General features: G+C 49.7%; 2 protein-coding genes across 5 annotated transcripts in view; one reads left to right on the top strand and one right to left on the bottom strand.

The window, feature by feature from the left end:
• The window catches only part of LOC135227102 (enhancer of rudimentary homolog), a 139,557-nt gene extending 117,939 nt beyond the window's left edge, over positions 1-21,618 (bottom strand). For both annotated transcript variants that reach the window (XM_064266960.1, XM_064266959.1), the window contains exon 1: positions 21,463-21,618. In XM_064266960.1, the coding sequence (XP_064123030.1) occupies positions 21,463-21,465 (3 nt within the window). In that variant the 5' untranslated portion in view covers positions 21,466-21,618. The remainder of the gene's footprint in view (positions 1-21,462) is intronic.
• A 4,499-nt stretch (positions 21,619-26,117) lies between these two features.
• Positions 26,118-26,614, top strand: part of LOC135227103 (neuropathy target esterase sws-like) — a 97,946-nt gene continuing 97,449 nt past the window's right edge. The window contains exon 1 of one of the 3 annotated variants that reach the window (XM_064266962.1): positions 26,118-26,491. In XM_064266962.1, the coding sequence (XP_064123032.1) occupies positions 26,414-26,491 (78 nt within the window). In that variant the 5' untranslated portion in view covers positions 26,118-26,413. The remainder of the gene's footprint in view (positions 26,492-26,614) is intronic. The other 2 variants (XM_064266961.1, XM_064266963.1) reach the window with 2 other exon arrangements.

Raw genomic sequence — 26,614 nt, forward strand, 5'->3', positions numbered from 1 at the left:
AAAATGACAATTTGTCCAAAATTGCATTTTTCCTAACTATACAAACCTGAGGTCCTTTTACAATAGGAAGGTACTAGCGGCAGCTGGATAGGTCGTAAGCTTTCGAACAAGGGGTTCGGTAGTTAACTGCTTGTCCGACAGGCGAGCGCGCGCGACTGGGAGGTAAACAAATCACTTTTGCTTTTGGCCCAAGCAAAAACTGCAGAGTGAGGGGTGGGCATGAGGTGGTGCTATGTGTAAAAGGGACCTCAGGTTTGTATAGTTAGGAAAAATGCAATTTTGGACAAATTGTCATTTGTTCCGACACGGCATACAAACCTTCGGTCCTTTTACAATAGGAAGACTCACTTCTTGGTGGGTGGAATCTGAGTCTTTTGTGAACAGACTGGTGTTCGCCCAACCTTGGAAGCCTCCCTGGTCGTAAGAGCGAGTAGGGATCCAAGCCTCTGTCCGATTGATCGGGGTGTGCACCGCAGGATCAATGGTCAGACCTCTGGACCGAGTACTAAGAGAGAGGCAAGCGTATCTCTTCGTACCAGCAATGTAAGAACTTGTTCCTGTACAGGAGCAAAGTTAAAACGTCATGGTTTTGACTCTTGTAGGCATCCACTTCCCCCCCTTGTAGAAGGAAGTGTGGATATTCTGCTCCCATCCCTCGTGAAAGGGATAGGATGGGGCTCTGTCATATAGCTCACCGGCATCTCGTCCTTATCCAGCAGGGTGATGACCGTATCCCTCTACCCACAGGTAGGGGAAGAAAAAGATAGAAAGAGAAGCCCAGTCACTTTCTCATCACTATCTATTCATACAGTCACACCAGGACTCGATGCTGTTCAGCTGCTAGGGTCTGGGTTAGCTAGACGACGTGTTGAGCAGCCCACCACGGGTCCTAAGGAAACCGATCCAAGGACCTATGGGCAATATCCAAGAGGTATAAGGAAGTTGCCGGTGGTCTGGTGTACCAGACCCCTGCCTTCCATACCTGCGCCACGGAGAAGTTCTTACGAAACGCCAACGAGGGGCCAATACTTCTAACTTCGTGAGTTCTCGGACGGGACGTACGGATGTCGTCACTACCATCAGCCTCATACGCCCTCCTGAAGACCTCACGCAGCCAGGACGAAAGAGTGTTCTTGATACTTCTTTCTTGTTGACCCCGTTGCTAACGAAGAGGCGTCGACACTCCCAGGCGAGGTGTCGAGTTCTCTTCAGATAGCGCCGTAGCGTCCTCCCAGGACAAAGCAGCATCTCATCCACATCATTATCTGCATGACGCTCCCGTACTCTCTTCGCCGATGCCAGGTCCAGCAAGACGAGGGGTCATTCGAGTTCCTGGGTTGGCAAGACCTTTGGAAGCTGCTACTAAGCAAGGAGATCTCGAACGAGTTCGAGATGTCCAATCCCGTCAGTTTCAGGAGGAGCGACAAGGCGGCTCTGTATCCTTTGACTGTGGGAACTTAGAGGAGCTTCCTCGGCGAAGAAAAAACGAGGAAATCCGCTACCTGCTGAAGAGTGGCTCTGAGAAGAGATAGGCCCCGTCTACGACACCAACCACCGAAGACGGCCGACTTCCCCTGGTACACAGCTGCAGAGGACTGACGGACGTTTCCAGCCATCTCTGTTGCTGCGCTACGAAAAAGCTTCTCGTTCGCAAGAGAAGGTGGATAACAGCCAGCCGTGAAGACGTAGGGACTGGACTGCTCGGTGGTACCGCTCGACGTGTGGCTGGCCGAGAAGGTTGTGCCAATGGGGAATCTCTCTCGGTTCTCTTGCGAGAAGAGCAGCAGGTCCGGATACCAAATGGCCTGTGGCCATTTGGAAGCCATCAGGATCATCCTGAGATTCGGGATGACCAGTGCTCGACTTGATCACCTTGCGAATCAGGCTGAACGGGGAAAGGCATAGGCGAAGAGGTTGTCCCACGGGTGTTGAAGAGCGTCCTCTGCAGCTGCCCATGGATCCGGCACGGCCGAGAAGAACACCTGGAGCTTCCTGATGTGCCGGATGGCGAACAGATCCTCGACTGGTCGCCCCCACAGGTCGAAGAGCCCCCCTTTCCGCCACGTCCTGGTGTAGAGACCATTCGGTCCCTTATCACCTGATCCCGACGGCTGAGCGTGTCTGCTACTACATTCCTTCCCTGGAATGTAGCGTGCGACAGCTTCTATTGAGCGTGCCTCGGCCCCACTCGTGCACCTGCCGAGTCAACTGATACAACGGGAGAGACACTAGGCCCCCCCTGTTTGTTGACGTAAGCCACCACCGTGGTGTTGTCGTACATTCACACCACTGAGTGTCCATCAAGCGGTCCTGGAACTCTTGGAGAGCAAGGAACGCTGCCTTTTATTCCAGTACATTGATGTGAAGGTGCTTGTCGTTCTCGTACCACACTCCTGAAGTCCGCAACTCTTCCAGGTGTGCGCCCCATCCCTCGGTCGATGCGTCTGAGAGCAGCTGCATGTCCGGGGGAGAGGATGCGCGAGGCTACTCTCTTAAGGGGTTCCTGTCGTCCAGTCACCTGGCTAGGTCCTGCTCACCTCCTGTGTCAGTGACCATTGGAAGGCTTGGGGGATCCATCGCCTGTGACCAACTCTCCTTTGGTCTCCTGAAGAGACCGCAGGTGAAGACGCCCGTTAGGGACTGGCTTCCCGAGTGACGACAGGTGTCCGATCACGACTTGCCATTGCTGAGCTAACCTGTTCCTGCCGAGGACAGGAACTGTGGTTGGCTGCCTCCCTGAATCTGCTACCGTGTCGATCAGCATACCCAGGTACTTCATCCTCTGCTTGTGCTCGAGATCGGACTTTTCGAAGTTCAGAACGATCCCCAGATCGCGACAGAACTCGAGCAGTCGATCCCTGTCCTGTAGCAACTGCGAGCGGTAGCTCGCCAGGACTAACCAATCGTCGAGATACCCCATCAGACATATCCCGTGCGAATGGCCCCAAGCAGACACCAGAGTGAACACTTGCGTGAACACCTGTGGGGGGCGAGAGACCGAAGCAACGTGGGCATGAGCTGTCACCACCGTCCCGTCGAGGATGAAGCGGAGGTACTTTCCGAAGGACTGATGAATGGGTATTTGTAGATACGCATCCTTCAAGTCCCACCCTGAAAGCATGAAATCGTTCTCCCTGATAGAGTCGAGCACTGAGCGTGCCGTCTCCATCGTGAACCGGGTCTGGCGAACCAACCGTTTCGGGGGAGAGAGATCTATCACTGGGCGCCAGCCTGTCGTAGACTTTCCACCAGGAAGAGTCGGCTGTAAAGCCCGGTGACTGATCCGTACCGATTTCTACAGTTCTCTTGCTCAGCATGGTCTTGATCTCCTGTCTCAATGCTACGTCCTTCGAGAAGCCCCTGGAACGTACGCCTGCTGATGGACCGGGTGTCCCAATGGCTGGCCAGGCACACACTTCCGGCAGCAGGTGAGGGGGAATGCCGTCCTTCCACTGTGAACGTCGTCTGGGGCTGGGGCTGATCGACACCTGACAGGAGAGAGCCGATACCGCTCCGACTCATTCCAGTCCTCGTCAGGTCGAAACCTCAGGAGGACCGAAGGGATATATAAACGATGTCCGAAGACACGTAGAAACGCCTCTGTCGCAGTAGAGGAGGTGAAGGAGCTTGTTCGACCGTCTAGAACCAGAGAGAGCCTTCTTGTCCGGAGACGAGAGACTACCTGGCTCAACCCAGTCGGCAAGCTCCGATCGCGGCAGACCCACCGTCGATTTGGATTCCCTCTCGCCCCAAAACGACTCGAGCCGAGACGTGGCTCTGCTGGTGGGAGCGGCGATCCTTCCCCGAGGTCCTTGTGCTGACGAATCAGCGCCGTAACCTCGGCAAAGTTCCTCTGGATCTCGGAAGTCACAGCATCTTGCAGAGTGGGACCGTTAAGCCCTTCGAACAAGAGCATATTCCGAGAACCTTCCTCCTAAGAAGGGGGAACAGCGACAGCCCTCTCGGTCTTCCCCATCCACTTGCGCATACGTCCTGGCCGTTCCAAGAACCGTGCCTGGCACGTAGGGCGTCGTGGTGGGATCATGAGGGGCGCACCCCTCACGATCACTCCTCAATACCTCGCTCCTCCCGGTGTACCCCGAGGAGGTTGAAGGTACGGGCGAGGCAGACCTGACGCTCCCTCGTCGCTCGCTGGCAGAACCAGCAGGCTTGGAGGGCTGCAGCGATCGTCAACCCGCGGTTGACGATCGAGCTGCAGGCCTGGTCGAACCGTCTCGCTGTGGAGAACGGCTGGACTGAGCACAGCGGCCCCGATCTCGAGTGTCAGAAGAGCTGGTGCTGTTGCCGTTCCCGATCGCTCTCTGTTGAGAGCGACGGTCAGGCGACCTGCAGGCTCCACTGTCGCAGTGAGAACCGGTGCTTTGTCCTCACGGCACGTCAACGTCGCTGGTTCCAGCCGTGGCTGGCACCGGCGAACGGGAGGACCTCTTCCCAGCCTCAGCCCGTGGTCGGTCGTGGACCGTCACGTCCCCGGGTAGCCAGCTGTTCACCGCGAGAGTGAGAGCTGGTCTGGTGAGAGTCGCATGAGCGGCTGTCACCAGTCTTCCGCCCCGTGCCGTGAACCTGACGCTGAGCGGACTCAGAGGTCTGGTTCCTGGCTGCACGGTCGCTGGTAGGCGACCGTACACTCGGTACCTCCCCGCGAACGAGAGGCCGAGACGGACCCTGATTGCAGTGGCAGAACCACTGACACCAGGCGAGGAAGTACCGGTGTTAGCCGGTACCCCTCTGGTCCCCTGTAGTCTTCTTCCTTGCGGAAGAAGAGACGGGCCCCGCTCCCGAAGGAGCAGGAGGACCAGCGTAAGGAACCCTCCCGTCCCACCGAGGTGAGACGGGTCGAGAAGCTCCCGAGGAAGCTTCTTAGGAGGGAGGAGGCGACCTTCTTCTTCCTCGGCTGTAAAGCCTTAGAAGTCGAAGGGGAAGAGGCGGCGGCCGACGACGATGAAGAAGATGAAGAAACGACGACCACGGGGGGGACAACCCCTTCCTCCTCTTCTTCGTCAGCTTCCTCAGGACAGACGAAGATCTGCTATCCAGGGCGGAGCCGGGGCTGCTGTAGCCGAAGCCACAGGGCCCGGACGCACCTGTACAGACAGACCAAAGTCTGGGGTAGTACCACCACGAACAGGGACGACATCAGCAGGTATGGGCATCTCAGGAACCAGCAGGCACGGCCAGCACATCATCGGTAGGGACAGCCAGCGCAGCAACGGCGGAGGAACAGCCAGCGCAGCAACGGCAGGGACAGCCAGAGCAGCAACTGCATGGACAGTCAGCCCAGAAGTCGGCAGGTACGGCAGGCAGCACCGGAAACACAGGAAGTGGAGCAGCAGCCAGCAACATCCAGGTACCGGCGGCAGGTCCAGTGGGCGAGTTCTAGGGCAGCGGAAGTGTGGTCGCTGCAGCGCGGCAACCACGAGCGGCGGCGGCACGCCCCCTCTCGGTACGGCGAACGGCACTTCACAGCGGGCTGTAGGCAAGTACTGTTAACCACGTGAGAGAGTACACCAGGTGAGGAGGGACGTCGTCACCTGGTTGCGTTGGTCACCACAATGCCATGGGTGACCGCAGTAGGCCCAGACATAGAACCGCAGCCCCTGGACACCAGCACGCTCTGCAATTGGAAGGACGCCCATACCTCACCAAGGTCCACCCTCGTGGCAGTAGCACCTGCGGAAATAATAGTAGTAGCGATTAATGGGGGGGAAATCCCCTCGTGCGGGGGTTTGATCCCTCCCGAACGAGTGGAAGACCCCTAATACAATTGTACATCGGGCACCGAGCGCCCTCCCCCGCGCTCGACGGATCGGGCGAGGAGAAGAACGCCGATAACCTCCCCCCCCCCCCCAAGGGGAAGAGCCATCTGTGGGAACTGAGCGGGGGGGGTCTCGTTCCCACCCCGCACAGTACCCATGTACCCAACAACAAAATAAGAGCCCTAGAGCAATCGTGCCATCGGCACGAATACAAGGCATAAGGATCAATTCCCTGACGAGCGGAACTTGAACCAAATAATATGATGCAATCATAATAAGGAACAAAATGAAAATGCATCTTGCAAAACGATTCACTTCACAATGAATAAGGGCTCGGATCGAGCGCATTTGCGCCCTCGGTACCGAGCGCAAGGGTGAAAGGTTTCATTCCTTACCTTTTATGATCAAGGTTTCTGGAAACCTTGATCCATAATGAATTGATGCAATCAACAAATATATGAAAATGAAAAGACTACTGCGCTTGCGATTTCACTTCATACAAACAAAAGGGGAAGGATCAATTCCCGTGAATAGCGGAACATTGATCCCAGTCAACAATGCAATCTCAATAAAAAAAATGAAAATGAAAAAGAACTGCACTTGCGATTTCACTTCATTCAAAATAAAAAGGGGAAGGATCAATCTCCCCGGGCAAGCTCGGAAACTGATCCAAAATGAGTATTGCTACAATAAAAAATAATATATGAAAATGAAAAAGAATACTGTACTTGCGATTCCACTTTCATACTGAATAAGTTTCCGTGCCGAGCGCATTCGTTCGGCAACGGGCATACAGGTCAAAAAAATATAAATGAAAAAAGAGCACCTTACTTACGATTTTCATCTACACATTTCCAACCCAATATACGCTCGAGGAGCGAGCGCTCCCGCCCTCGCACACCGAGCATACACAATACGAGGATCATTCTGGGAAAATGAATTCCCACAATTACGCCCTTCAGTCCCGCACTCGGGTAATCGGAGGGCGTTGTGAACCAAGATCCTTTAATTCACAATTGAATCAATGAAATGATTGTACTTACAATTCAGTTTCACTAGATACATAGAAAAAGAAAAAACACAATCATGCGAAAGCAAACGACGATGAAGCGGGCAGAGAGCGATGATACACGTCCACACTCCAGCAGGCCGAAAGCAAAAGTGATTTGTTTACCTCCCAGTCGCGCGCGCGCCTGTCGGACAAGCAGTTAACTACCGAACCCCTTGTTCGAAAGCTTACGACCTATCCAGCTGCCGCTAGTACCTTCCTATTGTAAAAGGACCGAAGGTTTGTATGCCGTGTCGGAACAAATCATTCGCATTATCGCAGTGCGATGCAGCGGGAGACTTGTACAGACTTCTGTTACCGTGCGGTAAACAGAAAGAGAAAGAGTCTCCAAGAGATCTCTCTGTTGAATTCTCGCAATGTCGAAGGCGATGGAATCTAGCGTCACAGCAGTAGATGGTCCTTCATTATTGCGAGAATCCCCGTTAATCAGAGACCTAAGTCCATGATTGTTGGGCGAGATACGGTTCGGTAGTCAATCAAAGCAGGGGAGAGAGACATAACTGACCGTGCATCTCGGAGGCCCAGCTGATACTGAGCTGCTATCAGGCAGTTCAATACGCAGTAGTTGAGCCTGAGCTCTCGCTGACTCGTCATCCTGAGTTGCCAGGTAATCCATTATTCCACGAAGGAATGCGTTCGGCTAGAACTACCGAGCATAAAAGATATGCTCGAGCAATTATATTTAGGCGAAACGAATTTCGGTAAATATAAAAGTTGAAATGGTGTTGTCGTGACAAAACCATAAGTATATAAAATTGAAACTGAAAACTCCTGGGAGGTTGCAGGCAACCCCGAGTTGCAGTTCAATTAGAATACTTCTCTTATAAGTCGCAATCCGTAGGATTAAACTAGGATATGCGCCTTACCACCCCTCGGACAATTCAACTGCTTAGTAGAATCATGTCGCGAGGTTAATATACGTAGTATATTTGTAGGATTCTGAACAACGATCTCCATCCTAAATTCTTTCCTTCAAGAAAACAAAATGACAATTTGTCGAAAATTGCATTTTTCCTAACTATACAAACCTGAGGTCCTTTAACAATAGGAAGTAGCTAGCGGCAGCTGGAACGGTCGTAAGCTTCGAACAAGGGAGAACGGTAGTTAACTGCTTGTCCGACAGTCGCGCGGGAGGTAAACAAATCACTTTTGCTTTTGGCCCATGCAAAATACGCAGAAAGTGAGGGTGGGTGGGATGGAGGGACGGGACTATTGTTAAAGGACCTCAGGTTTGTATAGTTATGGAAAAATGCAATTTTTGACAAATTGTCATTTGTTCCGATACGTAATACAAACCATCGGTCCTTTAACAATAGGAAGACTCACTTCTTGTGGGAGGAATCTGAGTTCTTTTTGATGAACAGACTGGTGTTCGTCCATCCCTGGAATGCCTCCCTGGTCGTAAGAGCGAGGGAGGGATCCAAGCCTCTGTCCGATTGATCGGGGTGTGCACCGCAGGATCAATGGTCAGACCTCTGGGCCGAGTACTAAGAGAGAGGCAAGCGTATCTCTTCGTACCAGCAAGCAAAGAACTTGTTCCTGTTTTGCAAGAGGCAAACAATCATAAAGATATGGGTTGTCTCAAGCTGGCATCCACTTCCTCCCCCTTGTTGGAGGAAGTGGTGGATATACGCTCCTATCCCTAGTGAAAGGGATAGGATGGGGCTCTGTTGAGTAGCTCACCTGCATCTTGTCCCTAATCCAGCAGGGTGACGACTGTGTCCCTCTAACCACAGGTAGAGGGAAGAAAAGATGGGAAGAGGAGCCAGTCACACTCTCATTCACTCATCCATTCTTACGGTCACACCAGGACTCGATGCTGTTCAGCCTGCGAGGGTCTGGGTTTGCTACACAACGTGTTGAGCAGCCACCACGGGTCCCAAGGAAAAAGACCAAGGACCTGTGGGCAATATCCCGAAGGTAGAAGGAAGGGCATGTGGTCTGGTTGGACCAGACCCCTGCCTTCAGTACCTGCGCCACGGAGAAGTTCTTGCGGACAAGGCAGCATCTCCTTCGCATCGAAGGCGGTGAAGTCCATTAGGGAGGGGATTGTGAACGACTCGAACCAATCGTCAGTGGACGCCGAAGGGTTCTGAGTCTTCGCTACGAAGTTCGGTACGAAATCGAGCGTCACGGATCCCCATCCCCCTGGATGCTTGACTTCGCAGGAGAAGTCATGCAGTTCCTCAGAGGAAAGAAGGAAATAGTCGCATGACCTATTCCTCTTCTCTACTTCGGTGATGTCCAGTACCCATACTGGTCTGTCCGTTTGCCACGAAGTCTCTCGCATCCTCCTATCCCCATGCAGCGAAGTTCTCGGTAGTGGATAGGACACCGACACTCCATGGTGGGTGTCAATGGTATGGGTACTGTGACAAGCTATTAAAACGAAGTAATGATTGCCTCTGTAACAACCGAACTAAGTCAACAGCGTAGTTCGTAACTGACTCGGCCGCGTCTGACAGCTGCCGACTGACTGCGTTCGGTAGGAGGCAAGTTGTCAAAGCATCCGAGTAAGTCACGTGACCTTCGCCTTTAAAGGGTTATGCCGAGAGACCAAACAAATAATGTATTTGTTTGTCACAATGCCGGACAGCGAGGTGATGATTCTCTTAAGGCATGTGCCCAACAGGCGAAAGTCAATTGCCTTCTAGAGACCGAGGTCCCTGAAGGCAAAACATCTCATGGTTGTTGAATCTCAGCTAAGGAGAAACAACACTATGTACCGTTGAAGACGAAGGTAGATATTGAATGCAACCTACGTCTTCACAGACGAATCGAGAGAAGGATTCTCAAGATTCATAACCTGTGCTTACAAATGACTGAAAACGCTAACCGCCTATTTCATTGCTGTCCGGTGAGAAGTCGTAGTTGCAATGAAAGCGGGGCGTTCTTCAGTAATGAAAACACAGGGGAAAGCCGCCTGAAGAACTGCTTCTCATGGCTGACCATTTGGAAGTAGAGCTGTCAGGTCGGAGAGTAGGCGATGTCTTCTGACACATCTCGTAATTCGGGCTTTGAACAATGAACAATTGTACACCTACGAATACGAGATATTTTGAAGACAAACTCAGATGTCCTGCAAAATCATTCGCATTATCGCAGTGCGATGCAGCGGGAGACTGTACAGACTTCTGTTACCGTGCGGTAAACAGAAAGATGAAAGAGTCCAAGAGATATCTCTATTGAAAATTCTCGCAATGTCGAAGGCGATGGAATCTAGCGTCACAGCAGTAGATGGTCCTTCATTATTGCGAGAATCCCCATTAATCAGAGACCTAAGTCCATGATTGTTGGGCAGAGATACGGTTCGGTAGTCAATCAAACCAGGGGAGAGAGAGACATAACTGACCGTGCATCTCGGAGGCCCATGTGATACTGAGCTGCTGTCAGGCAGTTCAATACGCAGTAGTTGAGCCTGAGCTCTCGCCGACTCGTCATCCTGAGTTGCCATGTAATCCATTATTCCATGAAGGAATGCGTTCGGCTAGAACTACCGAGCATAAAAGATATGCTCGAGCAATTATATTTAGGCGAAACGAATTTCGGTGAAATATAAAAGTTGAAATGGTGTTGTCGTGACAAAACCATAAGTATATAAAATTGAAACTGAAACTCCTGGGAGGTTGCAGGCACCCCGAGTTGCAGTTCAATTAGAATACTTCTCTTCTAAGTCGCAATCCGTAGATAAACTAGGATATGCGCCTACCCCTCGGACAATTCAACTGCTTAGTAGAATCATGTCGCGAGGTTAATATACGTAGTATATTTGTAGGATTCTGAAACAACGATCTCCATCCTAAATTCTTTCCTTCAAGAAAAACAAAATAAGGATTGGAGATCGACCACCTTCGATCTCTATCAAAGAGTGAAGGAGAAGTCTTCCTCGAAGGAAAGCTTCAATGGTGAACAGAATACTAAGACGATAGTTCAAGCCAAACTGGATATTCCCGTCGATCTTCTCTATTCCAGGTTGGTCGCCTACTGTAAGATAGTTTCTTTCAGCAGCAGTCTTCTTCCCAATGCTAGAAATTCCAGAATTCGAGCATAGGCGAGGTTCCCGATTATCATGTAAAATCGGGGATTCTCGTCTCGCTCAACTTTAGACCGTGGTCGTCGCCTAAGTGTTTGGAGATCGTAAAAACTCGAACACTCTGAATGCGCTAGAAATTCCTAGAATTCTAAGCAGTCTGCGAAACCCCCACCGATTCGTCAAACGATATCGGCTGGTGGTCCTCTCGATTCCCGTAGAAATCGAGAATGGGGCAGGATCCCTCCTCAACGACCGGGGCTTACGTCAGGTAGGACCCGAAGGTCCCCCCGGTAGCTGCAGTCCCGAACGTGGGATCCTACAGAGAAATCTCTGTAGGATCCCTCCCCTTTCCCTCGTAGCCGTAAGGAGAGAGGGAATGGGGGAGGAATTGGATACTCGCTCGCCTTCCCAGTGTGGAACTAGCAGTTTGGAGAAGAATAGGAGCAGCCATCGCCTTGCGGCGATGGTCTCTCAGAGTCTGGGAAAACGTATCGTCAGGAGAAAACGTTTTCCCGCGCGGAGGGTTACGAACTCTCACTGTAGGTAAGGGTCTGCCGCCACTGTGAACGTCGTCTGGGTGGGGCTGATCGACACCTGACAGGGGAGAGCCGATGCCGTCCTCCGACTCACATTCCAGTCCTCGTCGAGGTCGAAACCTCTCAGGAGGACCGAAGGAGTATTTAAATACGGTGTTCGAAGACACGTAGAAACGCCGCTGTCGCAGTAGAGGAGGTGGAAGTAGCTTGGATTCGACCGGCCAGAACGAGCGAGCTTCTTGTCCGGAGACGAGAGACTCTGGTTCGAGACAGAATCAGCAAGCTCCGATCGCGGCAGACCCACCGTCGGTTTGGGTCCCTCTCGGGCCCCAAAACGACTCGAGCAGAAGACGTGGGCTCTGCGGTGGAGCGGCAATCCTTCCGCAAGGTCATTATGCTGACGAATCAGCTTAATGACTTCTGCAATTTCCTCTGTATCTCGGGAGTAACCGCGTCTTGCGGAGTAGGACCGTTCCAGTCCTTCCAACAAGAACAGATCCAGAGATACTCCTCCTTCCGAAGGAGGAATAGCGGCAGACCCCTGACGGTCGCCTCCAGATACTTGGGCGTATGTCCTGGTCGGGTCCTAGAACCGTGCCTGGTCCATACGGCGTCATAGCGGGATCGCGAGCGGCGCACCTCTCGCGATCACTCATAGGTACCTCGCTCCTCCCGGTGTAGCCCGAGGAGGTTGAAGGTACAGGAGAGGCAGACCTGACGCCCCCCCCCTAGCTCGCTGGCAGGACCAGCGTGCTTGGAGGGCTGCTGCTGATCGTCAACCCGCGGTGGCGATCGAGCAGCAGGCCTAGCCTTGCCGCTCGCCTGGGGCGAGAGGCTCGGCTGAGAACGCGACGCTGATCTCTAAGCGTCAGGCGAGCTGTTGCTGGTTACCATCTTCGCCCGGTCCCGATGGGAGCGCGTCAGGTGACCTGCTAGGTTCGCTGTCGCGGTGAGACCGGCGAGCGTCCTCTCGGCGCGTCGAGCCGCTGGTACCAGCCGTGGCTGGTACCGACGGCCGCGGGGACCCCTTCCTCGCCTCAACTCGTGGCTGGTCAGCGACCGTCACGTCAACCCGAGCAGCCAGCTGGTCGCTGCGAGAGCGTCCACTGGCCTGACGAGAGTCGTCTGCACGACTCTCGCCAGTCTTCTGCTCCGCGCTTCGGTCTTGACGGCGAGCGAGCTCGGGCGTCAAGACTTTGGCTGGACGGTCTCCCGCGGGAGACCGTCCACTCGGTACTTCTCGCTAACGAGAAGCCGAGGCGGATCCTGGTTTAGCGGCAGAAACCGCTTAGAACCAGGCGAGGAAGTGCCAGCCGAAGCAGGTACTTCCTCTGGTCCCCGTCTTCTTCTCCTTGGTAGAAGAAAAGACGGGCCCTGTTCCGAGGGAGCAGGAGGACCAGCAGAAGAGAATCCCGAATCGCCGGAGCGAAGACGGGCCCTTAGAAGGTCCCGAAGGAGCCTTCTTAGGGGGAAAACCCGGGTTACCAGCTGGTCGCTGCAAGAGCGGCCGCTGGCCTGGCAAGAGTCACCTGAGCGTCTCTGCACCAGCCTTCTGCTCCGTGGCCGCGTCTTGGCGCCGAGCGAACTCTGGCGCCGAAACTTGGCTGCACGGTCTCCCGAGGGAGAACGTACACTCGGGATCTCTCGCGAACGAGAGACCGAGCCGGAACCTGGCGTAGCGGCATCGCCGCTAGCACCAGGCGAGGGAGTACCAGAGCTAACCGATACTCCTCTGGTCCCCGTCTATCTCTTCCTTACGGAAGGGGAGACGGGCCCCGCTCCCGAAGGAGCAGGAGGACCAGCAGAAGGACCCCCCCGTCCCACCGAGGTGGGACGGGCCCTTAGAAGTTCCCGAAGGAGACTTTCTTAGGGGGGAAGGCAGCCTTCTTCTTCTTCGGCTATGGGCTTAGAAGTCGAAGGGGAAGAGGCAGCAGCAGACGATGAAGACGAAGATGACAGCTTCATCATTCTCCTCTTCCTCGTCAGCTCACGCAGGACAGTCGTCAGGTCCTCCATCCAGGCCGGAGCCGGGGCTATTGCCGAAGCAACACGGCCCGACTGCACCTGTCCGGAAGGACCTGGGACTGGGGAAGACACACCGTGGGCAGGACCAGCATGGACAGGCACAGGAACCAGGAGCGACAGGAACAGCAACCAGCTCAGGAGCGGCAGGAACAGCGGCAGCGGTAGACCCAGAAGGGACAGCCAAGCCAACAGCGGGAATCACATCAGCGGCAGGTACGGCAGGCCCAGCGATCGCCTCGTAGAATCATCGGCAGCCAGCGGAACCTGGGTCCTGGCGCCCGGTCCAGGGGCGAGCTGCTGGAACAGCGGAAGTCTGGGGCAGGCAACACGAAGAAAACAGGCGGCGGCGGCAACCCCACCTCGGTACGGCTGCGGCCCTAGTAGCGGCAGACGGCGTCAATAGACACAGCATGGGGAGTGTAGACCAGGAGGGGGGGGTCGGGGGGGGAGCAGCATAAGCTGGCCGTGGTAGTAGTGGAGACCGCCCCAGACCTCGCTAGACGCTGCAGCAGCCCGTGGATGCTAGGCACGCACCTGCCTCGCGGTGGTCCATACCTGTCCAAGGTCGTCTCCCACGGATGTAGCACCTGCGGTAACATAGATAGATTAGTAAGAGGGGTTCCCTCACGACACGGGGGGAAGACATGCCCCACCCGAACGCAAGAAGACCCCAAATACAAAATACAACGAAGAAGCTGAGCGGGGGCAGGAAGGAAGACGAAGAATCGGATACCAAGGGAGTCCGCGGGAGAGCTTCCCGACGACTTCCTGGCAGACCTTCGCTTCCCCTACCCCCGCACAGCAGTGAAAAGTAATATTGAAAAATGAAAACAGAATAACTGCCCTTGCGATTCACTTCATAAAGAACTTAAAGGGGAAAGAAAAGATCAATTCCCCGGGTAAGAACGGAAACTTGATCCTATAATATGATGCTATCATAAATATATATGAAAAAATGAAACAGAATACTGCACTTGCGATTTCATTTCACAAAATAAAAAAATCGTTAAGGATTAAACAAAAAATCGTAAAGGATCAAATTCCCGGGTAAGAACGAAAATTGATCCAAATTAATTTCATGCAAATAAATAATGAAAATGAAAAGAATATTGCAATTGCGAATCCACTTTCATTGCATTCTATTATACAAAATTAAAAGGCTCGTGCCGAGCGCAACACACTCTCGGTAACGAACGCACAGGGCAAACATATAATGAAAAGAGTACTTACATTTTCAATTACACACTTTCGCCCAAAATACATGACTCGGTGCGAGCGCGCCCGCCCTCGGCACCGAGGCATAATTCAAGTGGTTCAATTCATGAAAAGAGAGGAATCGCCGGCATCTTACGGGCGATAACTCCATGTTGGTTCATAATTAAGTAATGAAAATGAAAACAGTGTACTTACAGTTTCATTTTCCAAAGTCAAACAAACCATTAGTAGAAAACACAATATAAACAAAGCATACGACGATGAAGAGGGCAGAGAGCGATGACGAACACGTCTTCACACCCGCGGCCGAGCAAAAGTGATTTGTTTACCTCCCAGTCGCGCGGCGCGCGACTGTCGGACAAGCAGTTAACTACCGTTCTCCCCTTGTTCGAAGCTTACGACCGACCTTCCAGCTGCCGCTAGCTACTTCCTATTGTTAAAGGACCGATGGTTTGTATTACGTATCGGAAACAAATAAGGATTGGAGATGGACCACCTTCGATCTCTATCAAAAAAGAGAGTGAAGGAGAAGTCTTCCTCGAAGGAAAGCTTCAATGGTGAACAGAATACTAAGACGATAGTTCAAGCCAAACTGGATATTCCCGTCCGATCTTCTCTATTCCAGGTTGGTCGCCTACTGTGAGATAGTTTCTTTCAGCAGCAGTCTTCTTCCCAAATGCATAGAAATTCCAGGAATTCGAGCATAGGCGAGGTTCCCGATTATCGTGTAACATATCGGGGATTCTCGTCTCGCTCACTTTGGACCGTGGTTTTCGCGTAAGTGTTTGGAGATCGTAAAAACTCGAAACACTCTGAATGCGCTAGAAACAAATTCCGTAGGAATTTCTAAGCAGTCTGCCGAAACCCCCACCGAATTCGTCAAACGATATCGGCTGGTGTCCTCTCGATTCCCGTAGAAATCGAGAATGGGGGCAGGATTCCTCCTCAACGACCGGGCTTACGTCAGGTAGGGACCCGAAGGTCCCCCGGTAGCGCAAGTCCCCCGAACGTGTGGGATCCTACAGAGAAATCTCTGTAGGATCCCTCCCCTTTCCCTCGTAGCCGTAAGGACGGAGAGGGAATGGGGAGGAATTGGATACTCGCTCGCCTTCCCAGTGGAACTAGCAGTTGTGGAGAAGAGTAGGAGCAGCCATCGCCTTGCGGCGATGGCCTCTCAGAGTCTGGGAAAACGTATCGTCAGGAGAAAACGTTTTCCCGCGGAGGGTTACGAACTCTCACTGTAGGTAAGGGTCTGCCGCCACTGTGAACGTCGTCTGGGTGGGGCTGATCGACACCTGACAGGAGAGAGCCGATACCGTCCTCCGACTCATTCCAGTCCTCGTCGAGGTCGAAACCTCTCAGGAGGACCGAAGGAGTATTTAAATACGGTGTCCGAAGACACGTAGAAACGCCGCTGTCGCAGTAGAGGAGGTGGAAGTAGCTTGATCGACCGGCAGAAACTGAGAGAGCCTTCTTGTCCGGAGACGAGAGACTCTGGTTCGAGACAGAATCGGCAAGCTCCGATCGCGCAGACCCACCGTCGGTTTGGGTTCCCTCTCGGTCAGGCCCCAAAACGACTCGAGCAGAGCCGCAGAGACGTGGGCTCTGCGGTGGGAGCGGCAATCCTTCCGCAAGGTCATTATGCTGACGAATCAGCTTAATGACTTCTGCAAATTCCTCTGTATCTCGGGAGTAACCAGCGTCTTGCAGAGTAGGACCGTCCAGTCCTTCCAACAAGAACAGATCCCGAGATACTCCTCCTTTCAGAAGGAGGAACAGCGGCAGACCCCTGACGGTCGCCTCCAGCTACTTGGGCGTATGTCCTGGTCGGTCCTAGAACCGTGCCTGGTCCATACGGCGTCATAGCAGGATCGCGAGCGGAGGCGCACCTCTCGCGATCACTCATAGGTACCTCGCTCCTCCCGGTGTAGCCCGAGGAGGTTGAAGGTACAGGAGAGGCAGACCTGACGCTCCCACCTAGCTCGCTGGCAGGACCAGCGTGCTTGGAGGGCTGCTGCTGATCGTCAACCCGCGGTGGCGATCGAGCAGCAGGCCTAGCCTTGCTGCTCGCCTGGGGCGAGAGGCTCGGCTGAGAACGTCGACGCTGATCTCTAGCGTCAGGCGAGCTGTGCTGGTTACCGTCTCCGCCCGGATCCCGATGGGAGCGGCGTCAGGTGACCTGCTAGGGCTCGCTGTCGCAGTGAGACCGGCGAGCGTCCTCTCGGCGCGTCGAGCCGCTGGTACCAGCCGTGGCTGGTAGCCGACGGCCGCGGGGACCCCTTCCTCGCCTCAACCCGTTGGCTGGCGTCAGCGACCGTCACGTCAACCCGAGCAGCCAGCTGGTCGCTGCGAGAGCGTCCACTGGCCTGGCGAGAGTCGTCTGCACGACACTCGCCAGTCTTCTGCTCCGCGCTTCGTTCTTGGCGGCGAGCGAGCTCGGGTGTCAAGACTTTGGCTGGACGGTCTCCCTCCGGGGCGGGAGACCGTCCACTCGGTACTTCTCGCTAACGAGAAGCCGAGGCGGATCCTGGTTTAGCGGCAGAACCGCTAGAACCAGGCGAGGAAGTGCCAGCCGAAGCTGGTACTCCTCCTGGTCCCCGTCTTCTTCTCCTTGGTAGAAGAAAAGACGGGCCTGTTCCCGAGGGAGCGGAGGACCAGCAGAAGAGCTCCCCGAATCGCCGGAGCGAGACGGGCCCTTAGAAGGTCCCGAAGGAGCCTTCTTAGGGGGGAAAACCCGGGTTACCAGCTGGTCGCTGCAAGAGCGCCGCTGGCCTGGCAAGAGTCACCTGAGCGTCTCTCAACCAGCCTTCTGCTCCGTGCCGCGTCTTGGCGCCGAGCGAAACTCTGGCGCCGAAACTTGGCTGCACGGTCTCCTGAGGGAGAACGTACACTCGGGATCTCTCGCGAACGAGAGACCGAGCGGAACCTGGCGTAGCGGCATCGCCGCTAGCAACAGGCGAGGAAGTACCAGAGCTAACCGATACTCCTCTGGTCCCCGTCTATCTCTCCTTACGGAAGGGGAGACGGGCCCCGCTCCCGAAGGAGCAGGAGGACCAGCAGAAGGACCCCCCGTCCCACCGGGGTGGGTCGGGAGGGCCCTTAGAAGTTCCCCGAAGGAGACTTCTTAGGGGGGAAGGCAGCCTCTTCTTCTTCGGCTTATGGGCCGTAGAAGTCGAAGGGGAAGAGGCAGCAGCAGACGATGAAGACGAAGATGACAGCTCCTCTTCTCCTCTTCCTCGTCAGCTCACGCAGGACAGTCGTCAGGTCCTCCATCCAGGCCGGAGCCCCGGGGCTATTGGCCGAAGCAACACAGCCCGACTGCACCTGTCCGGAAGGACCTGGGACTGGGGAAGACACACCGTGGGCAGCAGGACCAGCATGGACAGGCTCAGGAACCAGGAGCGACAGGAACAGCAACCAGCTCAGGAGCGCAGGAACAGCGGCAGCGGTAGACCCAGAAGGGACAGCCAAGCCAACAGCGGGAATCACATCAGCGGCAGGTACGGCAGGCCCAGCGATCGCCTCGTAGAATCATCGGCAGCCAGCGGAACCTGGGTACTGGCGGCTGGTCCAGGGGCGAGGCTGCTGGAACACCGGAAGTCTGGGGCAGGCAACACGAAGAAAACAGGCGGCGGCGGCAACACCCCCTCGGTCGGCGGCGGCGGCCCTAGTAGCGGCAGACGGCGTCACCGACACAGCATGGGGAGTGTAGACCAGGAGGGGGGGAGCAACATAAGCGGCCGTGGTAGTAGTGGAGACCGCCCCAGACCTCGCTAGACGCTGCAGCACAGCCCGTGGATGCTAGGCACGCCCTGCCGCGCGGTGGTCCATACCTGTAAAAAGGTCGTCTCCCACGGATGTAGCACCTGCGGTAACATAGATAGATTAGTAAGAGGGGTTCCCTCACGCACGGGGGGAAGACATGCCCCACCCCGAACGCAAGGAAGACCCCAAATACAAAATACAACGAAGAGCTGAGCGGGGGGCAGGAAGGAAGACGAAGAATCGGATACCAAGGGAGTCGCGGAAGAGCTTTCCGACGACTTCCTGGCAGACCTTGCGCTTCCCCTACCCCCACCCCCACAGCAGTGAAAAGTAATATGAAAATGAAACAGAATACTGCCCTTGCGATTCACTTCATAGAACTTAAAGGGGAAAAGATCAATTCCCGGGTAAGAACGGAAACTTGATCCAATAATATGATGCTATCATAAAAAATATATGAAAATGAAACAGAATACTGCACTTGCGATTCACTTTCACATATAATAATCGTAAGGATCAATTCCCGGGTAAGAACGAAAATTGATCCAATTAAATTCATGCAAATAAATAAATGAAAATGAAAAGAATATTGCAATTGCGAATCCACTTTCATTGCATTCATTATACAAAATAAAAGGCTCGTGCCGAGCGCAATCACACTCTCGGTAACGAACGCACAGGGCAAAAATATAATGAAAAGAGTACTTACATTTTTCAATTACACACTTTCACCCAAAATACATGACTCGGCGCGAGCGCGCCCACCATCGGCACCGAGACATAATTCAAGGGTTCAATTCATGAAAAGAGAGGAAATCGCCTGCATCTACGGCGATAGCTCCATGTTGGTTCATAATTAAGTAATGAAAATGAAACAGTGTACTTACAGTTTCATTTTCAAGTCAAACAAACCATTAGTAGAAAACAATATAAACAAAGCATACGACGATGAAGCGGGCAGAGAGCGATGACAAAACACGTCCTTCACACCCACTGCGCCGAAAGCAAAAAGTGATTTGTTTACTCCCAGTCGCGCGGTGCGGACAAGCAGTTAACTACCGTCTCCCCTTGTTCGAAGCTTACGACCGTGTTCCAGCTGCCGCTAGCTACTTCCTATTGTTAAAGGACCGATGGTTTGTATTACGTATCGGAACAACAAAGCATACGACGAGAGGCGGGCAGAGGCGAGCAACACGTCTAACCACCAACACGGCCGAAAGCAAAGTGACTCCTCTCCTCGCAGTCGGGCTGACTGCCAACTGCCGGACAAGTAGTTAACTACCGAACCCCCTTGTTTGTTCGAAGCTTATGACCGGTCCAGCTGCCGCTAAGTATACCTTCCTATTGTTAAAGGACCGAGGGTTTGTATACGTATCGGAACAATGTTACGATAATGCAAAACATAATTTATTGTATAAGCAAAAAATTTTAGACACATTTATTATTTTATATTACACACAGAAGTACCAGAACTGAAATTGTGCCCAAAACTTATTCCACATCAAGTTCTGTCAACAGCTTGGCAATCAGTATGGGAAAGTATACATATCTGCAGGTTTCAAGTAACAAATGCTTTAAAGAGTAAACAGTAAAAGTCTACCTGGTAATTAAATGAAGAGAAATATAAAGGACACCCTTTGATATGTACTTATTTTCATGCAAGTTTCACCGTGTTTTTCTATATGTATTACCTAATCTCCAGTTAAATGGGAATGTAGTGAGTTCTGGTTGTCACAGCCATAAGTCATTTAGGCCGTAAGCACCCTTCTAGGTTTGGCAACTTCCAGTTTACATGAAATTTGGGCACTATGTTTAGTACGTACCAGCATCGTGGGGATTTAAGTAAAACATAAAATAATGACAGTAAATACCACAGACATAACGTCTTATGTTGTTTAGGCCGTAAGACATTTCGGCCATTTGCCAGTTTGGAAGTTAAGGCCTCAATGACTTACGGCCGAAGCGACCTGGACCAGATGATATAGCAACCTAGATAAGGTTCCATTATCAAATTATCAAACCAGAACTCAAGAACGTAAAGGAAACTATTCCTAAGCACGTGAGGTGCGCTGACAGCAAAACCAATCTGAGAGGGAATACAAATTAAGGTGCCCAAGGTTAACGTTCAACCTTAGCCTGGGCATTTTACCCATATTCAAGTATCTCTTGGGTAGATCTAGGGTACTTATCCGCGGCGGCCTAGAGTATGGCAGATGCGGTTTTTCTATGCAGATTTACCTACTGAACAAGAATTTTAAGTAATATTTATTCAGACGACTGTAATTAACCCCCAGGGGCCAGTACTAAACACGGCAAAATACATTGGACGCCCCAATCCCTAGTGGATGTCGTATACGCGGTTAGCTATGTTCCTTGCCGTGGGTGCGGACTGCCTTTGAAGAAATACCATTTCTTGATTTAACCAGAACACTGAGCTAACTAACAGCTCTCATATGATCGCCCGCAGGATTAGACATTTCTATGCAGCTACGAACCAATCAATTCATTAGCGATGGGACATACCAACAACTTAATGTGGGATCGGAACCACATTACAACGCGATTTAAATTTTTAATCGCCAGAAATATAAGTGTTTCAGACATTAGTCTGAAGTATTCGTCAGAAATAACCGGAAATAAAGCATAAAGTGGCTTCATTCATCCCACAATGCCCTGAAATACCCACAGCCTACCATGACAGCTCGTAGCCTAACCTGCCGTAGGTCGTAGCCTACTTAGCCGGTAGCCTAACATAGATTAACCTAAGTTAGGCTGTCGTAGCCTAAATAGTGAAGGAAAAATGTGAATTTCTGCTCGAAAATATAAAATAAGACGCCATTATCGCACAAATGACACAAATGGAGCAATAAATAAGTATAGGCTAACTAACCCGGGACTTTGGACACGAGGGGGTTGGGGTGGAGAAAATAACATCTTATGCCTATATTACATTTATAAAAACCTCCCCTTTATATAAAAAGGTTTAAATACATTCCCTCCTCTCCGCTCCCACCAAATGGAAGCTCACGAGGCTATTCTTACCATTTTTTTAAACAATTTGAAAAAAAAAAGTTTCAATGTTTTGATTCACGGGTCTTGCTGCTACTGTGATGCCAAGCTAGACACTGGGGACGCGAAGCCAGCTCCCGTTTTCCAGCGGACAAATATTCTCGAAGGATTGACAGATGGAGTCATTCCATCGAGTTGGAGGAGTTTTTTTCCTTTTTTCTTGCTCCTTGGAGAATATTTGGGAATATTATATATTTATTTTAATATATTTTGATTATAATTAACGTCTGATTACCTCCAGGGAGGAGCTAATCAACCACGCAAAGCGGACACATATTCTCGACGCGGTTTGACAGATGGGAGCGAATTCCAGGAGTTGGGAGGAGTTTTTGTATTATTTCCTGCTCCTTGGAGAATATTTGGGAATATTTTGTATTTATTCTGCTATATTTCGATTATAATCAACGTCTGATTGCGCTCAGGGAAGGGCTAGCCAATGTCCAAAGCAGACAGATATTCTCGAAGGATTGACAGATGGAGTAATTCCATCGAGTTGGAGGAGTTTTTGTCTTATTTCCTGCTCCTTGGAGAATATTTAGGAATATTATATATTTATTTTAATATATTTTGATTATAATTAACGTCTGATTACCCCAGGGAGGAGCTAATCAACCACGCAAAGCGGACACATATTCTCGACGGTTTGACAGATGGGAGCGAATTCCAGGAGTTGGAGGAGTTTTTGTCTTATTTCCTGCTCCTTGGGGAATATTTGGGAATATTATATAGTATTTAATTTGGTATATTTAGTTATAATTAACGTCTGATTGCGCTCAAGGAAGGGCTAGCCATTGATCCAAAGCAGACAGTCATTCTCGAAGGATTGACAGATGGGGGAATTCCATGGAATTGGAAAAGTTAATCTCTTTTTTTTTTCGATGCTCTTTTGGTATTATTGGGAATATTATATATTCATTTAGACAATTTTCCCTTGCTTTGACAGCCCTTAATTCTTGTACTGTATCTAATATGGAAGATTAAGTTAGAGGTGATCTCATGAATATTAATAGCCATATATTCCCTATTACTTGCAGTATGGGCAGTTAAAATCTGTTGTAAGCGCACATTATATATATTATATTATCTTTTTCTATCTATTCATATATATCATTGTAGATTATTTCAGTCCTTACCTATGTATTGATTATACTTCAGTTTCCAATGTATTATGTGGCAGTTTGATCAGCGTAGCCCTAGTGAATTTTAATAACATATAGGTCTATTAAACAGAGGTGTTTGAATATGGTACTAATCTCATTTCCATGGGTAACTTCAACGTTTATTCTTTTCCTTAGAAGACCATGTAAGAGAGAGAGAGAGAAGAGAGGGAGAGATGAGAGACGAGAGAGAGAGAGAGAGAAGAAGGAGAGAAGAGAGAGAGAGAGAGAGAGAGATTGGGGAGTGGGGCGTTTAGCTAGAGAAGAGCCAACATTGACCTTTCGTTTCAAAAAGAATAAGCAGAAATGTCGATTCACTATAGCTGGTTCACTTAAGGTAGATTCTTGGATGATCCTATGCCTACGAGACGTTTGTTTGGCGGCCGCTGATTGTCAGGGAGCTGCCTCCCTCCCGGTAACAGCCAATCAACTGTCGCCAAAAAAAATGTCTTGTAGCATTTGGCTCATCCAAGAATCTACTTTAAGTGAAGCCACGCTTTTTTTTTTTTTTCTATAGTCTGACTGATGTCACCTTCGAACAAATCTGTGAGGGTAATGTCCTCCTCCTATGAGACTATGTACCTTCCTCATAGATACTTTGAGACATATAGGCCTATATATAGGACTCCTCACCTGAAAACAACGTGTTTGGATAAAGAGAATGTGTACAGAAAATGTTCGAGTATTAGGCGTCAGCATAATTGTAAGAAAAGGGGTGTGTCTAGAAGATTATACAATATGAGTTTGCGGAAGCCAGTCTTGTTTGTTAGTGAATGGTTCCTTGGCTAATTAGGCTAACTTACCACCTCCTAGTACTACTATATCACTTAAATTACTCTTCCTCCTTCGCTACGCAGTTCTAATTTACGTTACGTGACTCAAATTTCCCATGGAATTACTTTTCTCCGTTACGTATTAATCCGTGTGACTTTTGTGGCTTCGGTGGATTATATACCTAAAGTCATACACCCATGACGTCTTCCTCTGTCGTATTACAGATGTCTCATTGAAGGCAATGCGGGTATTAAGAAGAGCATTTTCTCAATTAACGTTGTTTAGACATCAAACCAGAAAGACAATGAAAGATGCATATGAGCTTCAAGTTGCTTTCAGTGCTACTTTATCCCCCTTGTTGATATCCATATCATCTTGCTGTAGAATCTATAGTAGAGCAGATCAGGTGGGTGAACCTTTTAATTCCTCCATGATAAGGATATCCTGAAATTAAATAACTAAACTTGGTGTGTTAAAGTTATTGGTTCAGACGACATTTTAAGTTAATTAGCTGCAGATGTATTACGTAGTAAACCTCGTTCTATTACGTAATCTGATCTAAGTAGAGGCAAATGGAAATCAATCTTATCGACCATGGAACTGTAACATGGACTATAAACCTGATATCGACATTAGCCCTCCCTTCAACTTGAATTATATTCTCTTTCTTCTAGAAACTTCATCCAATTCGTCTAAAATGTAGTACCAAGTTTGATGTGGAAGTCTAAAAACATAACGGATGGCGTCTGCCTTATCAGATAGCTCACCACAGCTGAGCAGTGCTTATCAATTCTCATATATGGGGATAAATGTACTAAATTTAGCAGCGAGGTAATGGTTAAAATTATGTATCCCGTAATGCTCATCATTTGTTTTGAACCATTCGCCCTCTTTGATGAATTTGTCTATCTGCCTATCGTAAAAAATAAACAATACGACAGCGAAGCATATAAGTCTACTTTGAAACTGTTTCGGTGGAGTCGTTAGTACTATCTTGAACGCCAAAAAATGAATGGATAAATTGACAAATGAAAAGTACGTAATCAAATGAGAGAGAGAGAGAGAGAGAGAGAGAGAGAGAGAGAGAGAGAGAGAGAGAGAGAAAGAGAAGAGAGAGAGAGAGAGAGAGAGAGAGAGAGAGAGAGAGAGGAGAGAGAAATGATTGCAAGGATGCATTCTATCTATTAGATAGATACGAGCGCTAGCTTCGCAGCAAATCGCAATATGGCCACCACACTTCTTCTTTCCTCTTCGTGTATGCCGTGAGACTATTGTCGTTTCGAGAAATCCCATTATTGTATGTTCAGCTCAATTATAATTTTAAACATGAGACGAATTCGATTATCTACAGATGTTTACTATAGTCTCTACCACATTTGAAATGACGAATATGAATTATTTCTTGTTTATTATTTTGTTTTTTCTTCCCTAAAATTATCGTAGATGAATAGCCGATTCTTTCTGTTGATTTGCAGTGTGTTTTTTGCAATCGAATATTATTTTCAAATTAACCATTGCAGCAAAATACCACGAATCTTACTCCCCTACATTTTACCAGAATAGTAAACCTGGTGGTCTTGCTATTGTCAAAGTGTTAATCCAGTTTGCAACATATGCGGGTTGAAGATTCAAAGATTTTTTTATATGTTTATTTTTGACTATACGAATTACAGTTTATCAAAAGAATAATGCTTGTTTATTATAGAGCCATGTTATATATATATATATATATATATATATATATATATATATATATATATATATATATAATATATATATATATATATATATATATAATAGCCACCCTTATTGTTCGACGAAGCCGTAATATACGACCTTCTGTCCCCATCTTCGAGAATGCTAGGAAAATACCTCTCAATTTTACGTTAATTTTCTAGCCTTATAATCTCTCTCGGGGTATGGCCATATCTGATAAGATTATTTTGTTCGTACCATTTTCGGACTAAGGTTGGACCAGGCTCGTTTCTTCTCTTTGTATGATATTAATCAACACACACACACATATACACACACACAACAACAGCGAACAATGGAAGTCTTTTAGGAGCAAAATGTATACAGGCCCTAGTTCTTCTTTATATCCATGTCTTATTTATTTATTTATTTATCGCACAATGCCTTTTTTTTGTTTAATCTCTGAGATTTACTGTTAAAAATCACAGCAATTCGAAAGACTAGTATCTCTCACGGTATCGTGGTACCGAGAGAGCACTTATTGAACCCTGGGACCTAATAATATGTGTTTCGTGCAGAATAATCTAGGACATTGTCACGTCATGCTCAGAAATAGCTGAGAATTTCGTTCCCGCTGGGCTTCGTAAAAAATAAAAATAATGTACATATAAACAGAACAGGTCAAATAATCAATAATGCACGATTGCGGGTTTAGGAAATCTCTTCTGTGTGAACGAAGAAGCTTTGAAGCGAAAGATACAATCAAATATCTTTTCTCGCCCTGGCGCTGTCTTGCTAATCCAATGACGAAATTTGAAGGGCCGCTCTGCTACTTCTGCGCTGTACTACGGACTGAATTTTTTTTCCACCAGCCCGGGGAGAATTGTGCTTTCTTATTCCCCATTCTTCAAGAATAGTCCAATCCCTGATATAAGAGATATTCTTCAGCCACTTGGCAATTGCCTTGGAAATTTGAGACAAAACACGGAACTCTCTTGATTAATCAAAGCAGGCACTAGGCAGCCCTTGTCCGAAAGTAGCGGAGCAGAACGAAGGGTTTATAAGGATAATTTGTATAAAATAAACATTTCAGTATCTCACGAAATTGATAGAATAATGAATTTTAAAATTAATGTAGAAAGTATTTCGCAGGAAAATGTCTATTAAAGACCATAATCCAACTTTTATATCTTGCGAGAAGGGAATCGGAAGAGTTGGTACTTTGTTTGGGTGACCCAGGGAAAGAGCAGAGGAGGAGTAGGACCGTCGTATATACCACTGTGGGACGTCATGTTAACATGGAATTTATGGTTTATTTCCTCTTCGAACTGACGCAGTATCTAGGTCACTTATGGCGATACATCGAAGAAAATCCCCGTGAGTGACTTAATATACAAGAAGTGTTGTTTCGGTTACAAGTGGGCTAGTCTAAACTACTATACCCACCCCATTGCGTAGGTCCCTAATGACGTTTTTGTCGTAGAGGTTCTACGGCCTTT

Source organism: Macrobrachium nipponense, chromosome 15 (assembly GCF_015104395.2).
Source record: "Macrobrachium nipponense isolate FS-2020 chromosome 15, ASM1510439v2, whole genome shotgun sequence".
NCBI lineage: Eukaryota > Metazoa > Arthropoda > Malacostraca > Decapoda > Palaemonidae > Macrobrachium > Macrobrachium nipponense.